Source organism: Styela clava, chromosome 10 (genome assembly GCF_964204865.1).
Source record: "Styela clava chromosome 10, kaStyClav1.hap1.2, whole genome shotgun sequence".
Lineage (NCBI taxonomy): Eukaryota > Metazoa > Chordata > Ascidiacea > Stolidobranchia > Styelidae > Styela > Styela clava.
In genome coordinates this window covers 14,073,056-14,085,446 of record NC_135259.1, presented here as the reverse complement: position 1 = coordinate 14,085,446, position 12,391 = coordinate 14,073,056, and the positions used below count along the sequence as shown (strand labels likewise).

The 12,391-nt window shown below is 33.9% G+C and overlaps 2 protein-coding genes across 2 annotated transcripts in view; both read left to right on the top strand.

Annotated features, from left to right (window-relative positions):
• LOC120337116 (fibrocystin-L-like) overlaps positions 1 to 5,072 on the top strand; it is a 65,065-nt gene extending 59,993 nt beyond the window's left edge. Inside the window, exons 86-92 of the mRNA XM_078116733.1 lie at positions 184 to 300; positions 386 to 520; positions 775 to 928; positions 1,065 to 1,162; positions 1,598 to 1,763; positions 2,403 to 2,573; positions 3,221 to 5,072. Coding sequence (XP_077972859.1) covers positions 184 to 300; positions 386 to 520; positions 775 to 928; positions 1,065 to 1,162; positions 1,598 to 1,763; positions 2,403 to 2,573; positions 3,221 to 3,312 — 933 coding nt within the window. The 3' untranslated portion in view covers positions 3,313 to 5,072. The remainder of the gene's footprint in view (positions 1 to 183; positions 301 to 385; positions 521 to 774; positions 929 to 1,064; positions 1,163 to 1,597; positions 1,764 to 2,402; positions 2,574 to 3,220) is intronic.
• Positions 5,073 to 6,758: 1,686 nt separating this feature from the next.
• Positions 6,759 to 12,110, top strand: LOC120337535 (procathepsin L-like). Its single transcript, XM_078116932.1, has 9 exons — positions 6,759 to 6,775; positions 6,846 to 7,007; positions 7,422 to 7,541; positions 8,240 to 8,389; positions 8,631 to 8,700; positions 10,052 to 10,209; positions 10,640 to 10,808; positions 10,894 to 10,999; positions 11,761 to 12,110. Exons 2-9 carry the CDS (start codon positions 6,855 to 6,857, stop codon positions 11,864 to 11,866), a joined length of 1,032 nt encoding a protein of 343 aa, XP_077973058.1. The 5' UTR covers positions 6,759 to 6,775; positions 6,846 to 6,854; the 3' UTR covers positions 11,867 to 12,110.
• Positions 12,111 to 12,391: the final 281 nt, after the last annotated feature.

Below are 12,391 nucleotides of genomic sequence, written 5' to 3'. Positions count from 1 at the left end.
TTTCCAGATATTAGTCAAAATGAAAACGTGGATGGATAAACTATTTAGGTTGGCAGTTGAATTACTTCGTAGAAATCGAACGTGGCTTCAATATAAACAGCATGTTCCATGTTTGAGACAGATACAGTCGTACTTGTACCATCATATTGTATATTCATTAAATTGTATATTCATTTCACACAGGATCTTGCCAGAACCACGTCTTCAATTACCAATGCATTGCAACAAGGAACGTTAGCAAAAGCTCTTGAAACCGAAGTTGATTCGTTGAGTGTTGTAGATCCAAGAGAACCACCCGTGGTATGTAAATACTTTCGGTAGAAATACTTAATGAGAGCTTCCTTGTTAACTACATACAAATGATTCTGTTTTCTATGTTATTCAGCGAAACGCGAATATTACTAACACAACAGATACTGACGAAGATCAAACAATCGGTTACTTTGTGCCCGCGGGATTAAAGGTTGTTCAGCAACCTGCAGGTGGAAACGCGGAATCAGTGATGTTACCGACACTGCAGGTAGTTTAATAAATAATATAGTAACTTAAAAAAAATGAAATAAAGTTAGGTCATTATCATTACACCGCAATGTTATTTTCTTCATTTAGTCATATTTATTTGGCGCCTAAAACCTTGTCGATAATAGGCTATGGCCAAATCAGCTGGTACACAAACCACCGCACCCCAAATGAATGCACCGAAACTACCCATATACCATAGATTCTATATTTTTAATTTGGTTTTGATGAATCATAAACATTACCATTCAATAGGTTACTGGTATTGACAATGCTGGGAATAATATTGTGCTGGGACATAAAGGGGACCAATGGCAAGCAACAGTAACAATACAGAGTGGAGATACCACTGCAAAATTATCTGGGACGACGATAGCTAAGTTTGATAAAGGGATTGCATCGTTTGAAAGTAAGTCTAATTGATGTGAAATTCGAAATTTCCGAAGCCATCCCGGAATAGTCTGATACAGATTGTTTTCTATTTGAGGAGGCAAATGTCTGAATGTCATTCATGCTTACAGTAAATTCATTTTTATTTTTCTCAGATCTGACCATTTCACTAGCTGGTTCATTTGTATTAAAAATCACTGTAACTTATCCTATTGGACAAACGGCGCTAAACGCTGTAACTGATCCATTCACGGTAAGTTGATTACTTGAGAGTCTATTTTCGATACGTTTTTTTAGTTTGCAAATTTGTACAAAATTACGATCATCATCTGAGAAGTGCAGATCGAATGCACCCACCCAAAGTGAAGTTGTCGTGTTTTCATTTCCTCAAAGAACATTGTCTCCTTCATAATTAATCCGTGAACCGTTAGTTGGAATCAACTAGAAAAATGACGTCCTCGGAATAGTAATTAGCTCACATTCAGTCCGTGGAACCTTACGGAGAAGTTGATTGGCGGACGAAATGGCATATTATTCTATGAAATTATTTCGTAACAATTATGTGAATCCCATCGCCGAGACAGTTTTAAAATATTTGTAAACATGCAGCTGAATTGTGGTGATGTCAAATTTTGCAATATCTCGAAACTAAATACCATTCAAAAAACATAAAATTATCATTCGATAGCTTTCTGAAGCCATTGTGACGACGAAGCAAACCCCAACCACAGTCAAAGTTGACCCTGTACCACCACCTGTCAGCAACTTGGCAGTGATAATCGCCTGTTCTGTAGTTGGAGGACTTTTACTGATCGCGGTCATTGTGATTATCGTGTTGAAAGGACCTTGTTCGAGTAAGTCATTGTGAATTGTGATGAATTGTAGCGGATTCGGTATTTGATCTTTGTTTGCTGTCAGTGCTTGATTTTTCTCTTTTTTTGCAAAAAAGTTCTCTCCTCCTCCGAGCTTTTCTCTTGTGATTCGCCCAAGTTTTGTCTCCTTTATTGTTTCTATTTGATGTAAAAATAAGAAACGCGAAACTCTACATTTTCCTTGGCAATGCTAGTAAACCACTAGAAATTGTCTAGTTTTTAACTCGTAGTTTTTCACTGGTTGAGTAGCTTGTGCAAAAGATTAAAAGCCTTCTCTCATTCCTAATTATTTTTGCTAAATTATAAAAAACACATTTTAAATTTCCCTTCACAACTGATGTAAATTCACCAGGAATTTTTAGAATGCAAATAATATTTGTTTGATTTTGCCAATATTCTAAAAACTAATCATATTAGCTATTGATGGGTTCTATGCTTTTGGGGCACCTGTACTTACTTGTTTCCCTGCTTCACCCCGAGCAGAGATCTGACAAAATGCCTCGGAGAGGCCGGTTGGACAATAGACAACTCAAATGTGTGTATGGCTTTTTTAGTTCCACTAGTTTAGTTGGTGTTGAGTGTTTTTTTACTTCACTTTTGCACGTTGTATGCAAAATTTAGATAAGCGTGGTAATCACAAGATATCGCATGCTGATGACGTAGCAATGAGACAATATGCTACAGGTACTTACACCAAGAACGCTTCTTCACCTGCACCATATTCTCAATCTTCTGCACAACCGTCGCCAACAAGGTCGACTGAGCTTTCTAACATAGATTTTGAACATGAAGGTATAACCATTGTCAATATTTTTATCTTCACATTTAAAGTTTTTCGTATGTGATACGATATTCACATAATGTTTTTATTTTTTTATTATTTTGATTCGTGGGGACACTGCTTTTATTCCGGCAAATGCAACCCCTCTCGTCAAGGCTGTGCTCAACCCATTTTCGTGTGAGTCGCTAAGGCGATCAGTACCGTGATTTCTTCAAATATGAAGTATCCACCAGAAAAAGTCAAAAAAGGCGACTTGATTTTAATGTTAACCACGTCATCTCAGTATTATTACGGGCTATTAATATCCAACCGTTTTGCTAACAACAAAATCTGTATTTTTGAATTTATTTATACGACATTTACCCGCGCTTTTCATTCTGAAAAACAAGTCAATTTGTTGATGAATACGGTATTTGACAGCACTTGTATAAGTCATCAATATCTAACGATATGTAAGGGTCACTATTTTCATGAGTACCCTACTCTCCCCCCGTTTCGGCGTTGCCTACCAAATTTATCATACCGGGGGGCGGTGGGTATGGGACTTGAACATGATATGTGCGATGCCAACTCAGTTATGTTTAACACTTTAACCGTTGGGCCATCGCGCCACAAAATTTCCTTTAATTTACAAATAAATGATTTTTATCTGTTTCAGAATCCCAGCATCCACACTCTGTCATCGACGATACAAAATCGCGACCTCCATCTTACAAAAAATCACCAAATCCTTATGATAACGTTAATTGAAGATTGTCAGCAAAGTTTAATTTTAATTTGGACTTTTCAGTTTATTATTTTATAGTTCATAGATCAAGCATAGCTCTCCAATAATACGATTTTCCAAGCAAGATCTAAAGATGGCCTCCGATACTTTCGGTATACCTAGATCGCTATTTCCTAGTTGAGAAATTCTTTTAATAAAAAGAAATAATACCTTCAATGAACAACGTACATTTTTATATTTTTGCACTGCATTAAATAATCAAAAAAAAAAAACGTAGTTTGGTGTCTGTTCCCTTTAACATAGTGATTCAATGTTTTTGTTGTGTTATGATTACCGATATGAATCAGTAAAATTAATTGCTTTTTTGATTAAATCTAGTCGCCTACCTAAATATTGGGAATGCGACATCTTTTCAATTCTGCGTAAAATATTGACAACTTACTCACAAAAAATTCCAGTTGAAATATTTCAGTTTTATCCCAATATTTTTGATCTCGGTGAAGTTTGAAGGGAACAACGCAGTATTTTCTCACAAAATCACTGTTTTACTTGAATTTCATTTTGTAGAAGATCCTTATTTCTTTACTGTTTTTGAGTTTGAAAATTTCAATTCATGAAAACTCAAATCGTAAACACTATTAATTGTACTTTCAACACATAACATTAGACATAGATAGATAGATCTCAGATTGTGAGTGTCTTGAAACGTACTTGGTCAGTATTTAAGACTTGAATATTCAGTATTTTCAAAACTGATTTCTGCTGTGTATACTAATTATGGAGCAATATTGATTTTTTATTTTGAATTATATGAAATAAAATAAAAAATGTTTCTATCATCAACGGAAATTAACAAAAAATTTCAACAAAAATTGCTTATTTTGAAGAACTTTCATTTGATTATACGTCCCACTAGCAATATTTCTTGACTCATTTTTTCATGTTCATTTTTTTCTATAAATAGATGGAAAGTTCAAACTTGTGTGAAGTAATATTATATATTGCATTGTTTTTTCGATGAGTTCCAGCATATGTTCCACTGTTTTATTCATTATATTATGTTCGTTAAGTACTATTTTTCCGTCCCTTCTTGCAGCATTTACCAGCATGTTTATCCCGGTACGCTTACAAAAATAAAATTAGTTTTTATTTTGTTTAACAAATCGAATCATCTGTGAATTGGAAATAGGTATCTGTTCTTTATATTTCATGACAAACAAAAAACAGGTTACTATAATATTTAACCAGTATTTGTCATTTCTTTTAATATATGCATAGATCAAATCTTGATATAATGATTCATTTTTGATTAATTACCGTAGGCACACAGACGACTAAATTTTATTGCGACCCTCAAGAACTGAAGCGAAAAATAAGTAAAATTTAATAATACAGAAAACATTGAAGATCAATATTGAAATTGACGATACCTTTGATGAAACCGATGTGCTTGCATATTCTCGCTGAAAAGATCGAATCTTGGCACTATTTCGGTACTGGTTCCTAAATTTCTTTCAAATTTGATCAATATTTTGTACCAACATAAGTTAGTGCTGAAAAAATTTAAACGTGGTCGGGAACGCCATTTTGAAGTGCCCCGATATAGAGCATACTGTAATAAATCCCCTCAACCTTGGCCCACACTTTATTAGGGCTTTTTGATTGGAGTACTCACTAAATATTCACTGGTAGAGTTGAAACTGCACTTTCTATTAGATATAAATGCACTTATTTCAAAGAATCATGCATTAGTTGGTAATTAAATTCATTCTTATATTGCAAACGATGGTGTTCGATGTTCGTTCAATCACTTAATCGGGGAATGAGAGAAGGTAATAAAACACGGTTTGAGAGCGCGGTAATCGTGTCAGCGTATCGTTTTGTCATTCGATTTGTGTATATCCAGGCGAACTGATAGTTTTTTCAAGTGAAAAGAGACTTTATGGACGCAGTATTCATCCTTATATTGCAAAAGTTGGTGTTCGTTCAATCACTTAAATCGGGGAATGAGAGAAGGAATATAAAACACGGTTTGAAAGCGCGGTAATCGTGTCAGCGTTTTGTCATTTGATTTGTGTATATACAGGTGAACCGATAGTTTTTTCAAGTGAAAAGAGACTTTATGGACATCTTGTACAATAAGTGATGGTAAATACTGCATTTTCTGATATTCACGTTTCAGAAATTTCGAAAGAAAGTAAAGTTTCAACTATTGAAAGAGAGTTTGGGAATAAACTTCATTTTTCGTTCTTAAAATGGAGAGAGAGAGAGATTTATTTTTTCGTCAACCAAAATAAAATAACAGTCATCGTAATAATAAAATTAATAATAGGTAATAAATTAGTTTATCATAGACAAGAGGGAGTGATACGACGGTCATCAAAGTCAACTTCCCCCCAAAACATACCCAAAATGTACCTTTTTTTCCAAAGTTACAGAAGCGTCGGTCTACTTTTCATATAACTTTTTATATTAAAAACACTCGAACCAAGGCGCTGCACAAGACGCCGCTGCTATCATTTGCAGTAAATTCACATTATTTATATCAATACCAATGCAACGTGTAAAAAAGCACACCCGAGGTATATCATTTGCTAGTATTGCAATAGACCAGTGTATTTATTAAATTATTTGTGAATAATACTTTATTTTGCATACATGAGTAATTCAAATTTGTGTTTCATTATTGACCAATATTAAACATCAATTAAAAAAAGATTGAGGCAAACGTGAGTCAGTTGTATTTTATATAGGTTATTTTTTATAATCATTTCCTGGGTGAATACATCTGTGAATGTAATAAGAAATAATAAAATAAAAAAATCACATCAACTCTACATTACGCGGGCGATCTTAAGGACCATGTACATACCACATCAATCTTTACCTCCGGACGAAGTCAAATTATTGAATAAACTATATTTTTAAGATGTGACAACTGTATTGATAATTGATCAATCTTTTTGGTATGATATTTGTGAAATAATCAAAGTATAAATCATTTCATATAGCACTCAAATACTTTTGTCATGACAATTGATGTCAAAGTATAAATCATTTCATATAGCACTCAAATACTTTTGTTATGACAATTGATACACGTCATGACAATGACGCCATATGTTTACCAAGCAACTCATAATTTTTCAAAAATCAAATTAGGATATACAATAAAGTTGATAAATAGATGGTTGCAACTTATTACAAAATTCACAAAAAAAAACAAATTAAGTCATATATTGAAAAATGTAGTTATGTTCACTTTTGAATCACTCTGTTCTACCTAAAAAAATATTATGATTCACTTATAATTATATCAGAAATAAATGCTATATATATCTGAAATAAAGAATGGACTCAATAAAACTCACTACAGTTTGTCGTTTCTTTGGTACGTTCAAATACAAAAATAGGATTTTCATACTAGCACCAAACCATTAATATTGTTACAGAACTAGTTACGTTTTGAATATTGCGAGTTTAGAGGTAACCTATTTTTCTTACTAAAATATTACAGAAATATTTAGTTAATACTAACTGAGGCATAATTGCCCAGGGTATTGAAATGGAAAAATTGTGTCTCTGCGTCATATTTTTGACTTTGCTCGGCTCGACATTTTGCAGACCTCAATCTACCAATGTCATAGACAGCATGTTTGTTGACGCTGCATTTGTCCAATGGAAGAATGAATACAACAAGTTGTATGCTTCAGAAAATGTGAGTGCCATATAGAAGATACTTTTACCATGAGATATATTTTACAAAATTAAACTGGCTTTCAACGATATTTATATATTTGAAATAATCAGCGGACAGCGTGTTACTGTCATTATAAAGTATAAGTATGAGAGAGCAATTTTATTTCGAATATTGTATATATTTTTTGACAATTTAGTGTTTACAATTGCTTTTAAGAGGTTATTTGATTCACTTTCAAATATACTTATAATCCTGTGAAAATAAAGGCAGTTATTAATAGTCGATTATTTTCAATCTGCGGTGCCTAATTTATTTTACTAATTCTTGGGAACTTAAAAATTCTTTGTAATTTTTTATTCTGCAAAGAATTTTTACATTTTTCCCACTTTACTCTTCGATAAATGCTCAATCATGTGTTATACATTTGAATAGGAAGAAAATCTAAGGAAAAAAATTTGGGAACAAAATTTGAAGTACGTGAATGAACAAAACGAAAAACATCAACAAGGAATTTCATCTTTTGAAGTCCACTTGAACAAGTTTGCAGATCTTGTAAGCATATTGAATATTAGTGAAATCATATTACATAATACTCTAGGCCAGACATGGGCAAAGTATGGGCCTCGAGCTAAATCAAGCCCATTGGGTAATTCAATCTGGCTCGCCTGATGCTGCCACAACCAAACTGAAAACAAATTTTTATGTTTTTGCTGAAAATAGCTCGAAGAATATGTTGAGATTGCGATTAAATTTAGTTTGGGCACGAGGCTTATTGTTTTCCACCTTTGCTTTGTAACACTGTAAATATTGTTCATGAAATGTAACTTCTTACGTCACACTTACATGGCCCGCCAGACTAGGTGAGTAAAATTTTTGGCCCCTGGTACAAAACCCTGTTCACCCCAGGTCTAGACTATTGTAATAAGCCACCAATCCATTTCACATAAATCAGCTCTGTCGACAATTTCAGCCTCTACAACTGATAGGTTTTACCAACCTTCTTTCATTTTTGGTTGGTAGTTTAGGGCTTAGGCTGTTGAGTTAGGTATTATAGGTAAATAGTACTTAGTTATGTGGTGTAGGAAAAACACTTTTCTTCAACTGAAGCGAGTTAAATTGATGAGTTATTTTCAAATTTTGTGCATTTTAAATATTAATTGCGGAAATGACAAGGATTATAATTTAATAAAATAAAACTTGTATATCCATATATATATATATACTAATTCATTTTTGCATTCTTATTACAGGATATTGCGGAATTCAATGACATTTACAACAAAGCCACTCTACATGAACGGTCTCATCACCAATCAAACAGAATGTATGTCAGCAAAGGTTCAGTACCGGATTCCATCGATTGGCGCGAACGCGGCTACGTAACTTCGGTTAAAAATCAGGTTATTTTAACACTTACAGTTTTAAGCATTATTTTGATGTTGCCGGCAATCTGAAAATTATTTTCATTTCATTTGTCATTCATTATATACATCCTACTTTTCAAATATTATCAGTAAATTATTCAGCTGAATCACGTTCAACTTGCCATCATGAAATTGATTGATGACAGATGCATGCCACGTTACCACAAATATTACATTTTATTTAAATTTGAGAAACATTTATCTTACACTGCAACAGAAACGATGCGGATCTTGTTGGGCATTTGCAGCAGCTGGAGCACTTGAGGGACAACACAAAAATAGGACAGGTAGGTGTAGGACAGTCAGCAAGATGATGTATTTCCGCCTTCAAAAAATCCATAATATCTATATATTTTAATTCCAATTCCTTGTCATTGGATACGTACCTTTGTTTTGCCCAATTGTTGTTGTTGAGCAATCGATTAAAAATATTCTGTACTTAAAGATGAATCAAGTCGCTAGGAGGGTATAACTTATATATATTCCCTTTTTCAAATTTTCTACCAGTTTTACGCGCCCGATGTTACGGTTCAAATTTTGTTGGTATGCACAAGCGCACCGTTGTATGACATTTGATGCATTACTCACAAGTAGGGTTGCCAACCGTCCTTTATTTCAAAGGACAATCCTTTATTTGAGATTTTTGTCCTTGTCCTTTTTAGGATGATAATTGTACTTTATTTTTCCAATATCGATAGTTATAGTACTGTGTTTGATACTGTTCCGTTCTTAAATCGCTTCCGTTTATTTGAAGCTTTTAATTATTCCTTTTAATTTCGTATTGGTCCGGCTCAAATAGCCAAAGAAATACCAATTTTATTAACATTTCAAATAATTGACATTAATTTTCCGAAGATGGCGAGTGGTAACACTTCAAGATTTGAGTAAATTCTAGTTCGATATCTGAAAATTCCGTTATTTTTTGGCATTCAAACTAATCCTTCAAATCACAAAAACATGAAAATGTTTCCAGTGTTCACTATCTTAGCTTGGAACATGGCACAGTTACTTATATTATTGATTTCGACAGTGACCCACAATTGCTGAAGTCAGCAAAGGGTCCTAACATATATAACTTTAACAATGATAAAATTATGCAACTGGAAATTTAGAGCTTGATTGGGTCAGTGTTAAATAAACATTAAATGAAAAACACATGAAGATTTTTTATTAAATCTTTTTAGCTTGTATATAAAATTTGTATTTTATTGTTTTATATTGTTCTTTCCTGCAAGTTACAAAATAAATGATGACGGTAATCTATGTCCTTTATTGAGACTTTTCATAGTTGGCAACCCTACTCACAAGTCATTCTACTTTCGCGTCTATGTAGACGATTTTGTAGGCAAATTACGGCCCACTTGTGACATCTGAAAATGATGGCCATAGTTTTTATGGATATAAATTTCCGTTGAAAACATCATTGAAAAACATGTCATAGTGACCCTGATTGTTACATTGTGTTTCTTATTATTATATAAACGTTAGCCTAGCTGTTGTAAATGAACTGTTTTTTATTCTGTTTTTCATATTGAGTTTTGTGCCTGCGGCCCAGTAACCGAGTATATTATCTGTAGCATATTATATAAGTAATTGCCCATCCCAGATGTAGACGTTCGCATTCTTCTCTTCTTTTAGGCATTCTAGTCGATATCAGTGTCCAGAATCTTGTAGATTGTTGTGTAGGAGATGAAGGTAACTATGGATGTAATGGCGGATCAATAATGACTGCCTACGATTGTGTCCGGAGAGAGATGGGAATTGACAGCGATAAAAATTATCCTTACCGTGCAAAGGTACTCCTAATGTAATTATCAAAAGATAGATCAAACAACATTTTAACAACACCAAAAACAAGTGATACCACTCAAAACTAAGTTTTTTAATCTAATACTACGCATTGGGCAAAATAAAGCGAAGCTGAAGTATAGTAACAAAAATGGTTAACCTACTACTGTATGAATTGCTTAATTTTTATCTTGAGTCTACGAGCACTAAGTGAGTATAATTTTTAGTCTTTTATTTTAGATTCATATCCAAAATGAGCCAGTATAGAAGGTTGTAAGAATAATGTGTTTCGGGCATATTTAAGAATATCTCGCTACTTTCAAAGATGTTCAGCTAGTTGCTCTAAATTAATTTCCATCTCAAATGCTAATTCTTGTAGAAAGGCAATTGATTTCAATCGTTCTGAATAAAATGAATGATTGATTGTATATTTATCAGCAAAGTGATCAGTGTCACTACGATCCTAACAACAATGTCCAAATGGATTATGGTTCCGAATGGATTCAGCAAGGGAACGAAAATGCACTGAAAGACGCCGTTGCAACAGTTGGTCCGATATCTGTGGCGATAGATGCTGGACATTACTCGTTTATGCTGTATAAAACAGGTGAAAGGATATGGCTCTGATAAATGCAAAAAATTGTAGCTGACGACAATTTTAAACTATTATAAAGTGATATTTTCGTATGTAGGTATTCTGGATGAACCGAACTGCAGCACGACGTATGTGAACCATGGAGTTCTTGTCGTTGGTTACGGCAGCGAAGATGGACATGACTACTGGATTGTCAAAAACAGGTAAACTAAATAAAGAAAGGTACTCCCGAAGTATGTGAACCAAGATGGCGGACACTGGAACGTAGTATGTGTACCAGGTTAGGATTAGGCCATAATTTTATTCAAATTTTCTTTATTTTAGTTTTATTACGAGTTCGGGGACTAGTCAAGTGACTCCTGTAGCATTTGTACAGGAAATTATGGCCTAACCCTAAGCTGGTACACACACTACGTTCCGGTGTCCGCCATCTTGGTTCACATACTTCGGGAGTGTCTAAATAAATACTGATATTAGTCCAACTAATATAGTATCAGACAAAGCACAAAGCAAAAGAATACAATTATGCTATATATTATGCTTTTTTTATGAAAAACTTCACACTTCGTTCTGAAAGACTGTTGTCATAAAAAATCTGTACCGGCAGTTTACGAGATTAAGGCAGCTACTGCCGTTCGCGATTATAGGATTGTTTCAGTTTCCAAATATCCCATCTCAGTTAATGTAACTCGGATGCTGGAGTTGACGATTATTCGAATCGGTGATACTGCTACACTTAGAAATATTCGCGGGTTAACAGTCAATATACATGTGACTTTCTGTCGGACTGGCAAACCTATGGACAAAATACTTTCTTTGCAATAGTACAATATATATACCTTTATATTGCTTGAATGTTCATCAAAAGCACCAATAGTTTTAGCTCTATAAAAGCATAGACTACAGTGAATTATTAGTTTTGTAGGCAGGGAAATATTAGCCATGCTATTTACTCTTTTTACAGTTATAGCAAATACTGGGGAGACAAGGGATACCTTTTGATGTCGAGAAACAAAGGAAACCAATGTGCAATTGCAACTGATGCCAGCTTCCCAATTATTAGCGACTGAAAGCAAAAAGAAATATTGTTTTATTTACATACAAAAACATCTAACATTAATATATATCATATTAAAGATTCAGTGCTAAACTGATGCTCGTTCATGTTTTCCAATTTATGTATATTTTTTCTCTAAAATCAATTGTATATTGTGAAAAACACATTATATTAGTGCTGTTAAAATCGATCTTTTGATTCGGAAAAGGCTTTAATATTTCTTCCTGGCATGTTGAAATATAGCAAATAAAATGAGAGCTTTGCTGATTGCTTTTAAGCTGAGAATCTGTAATGATCCTAGGCGTAACTCGTATTTTGAACACAAGGGAAAGTGGTGAACTTAGAAGTGCTTCCGAGTAGCGAGTGCCAACGACAATAGAAACCACGTTGGTAACATTTTACGTGAAGAATATAATCAACTGCTCAAGCGTGGATTATAAAAAAATGCATCGCCAAAACCGCCGTTTTTTCGCTATAATTCAGTGAAGCATCGCGGGGCGGATCATTTTACTCCGCGGGCCGTAGGTTGCCGACCGAT

Coding starts and splice junctions, on each gene's coding strand:
- LOC120337535 (XM_078116932.1), top strand. CDS start 6,855: ATGGAAAAATTGTGTCTCTGCGTCATATTTTTGACTTTGCTCGGCTCG. Junction 8,701..10,051: donor ACAACACAAAAATAGGACAG/GTAGGTGTAGGA, acceptor CTCTTCTTTTAG/GCATTCTAGTCGATATCAGT. Junction 10,210..10,639: donor ATTATCCTTACCGTGCAAAG/GTACTCCTAATG, acceptor TATATTTATCAG/CAAAGTGATCAGTGTCACTA.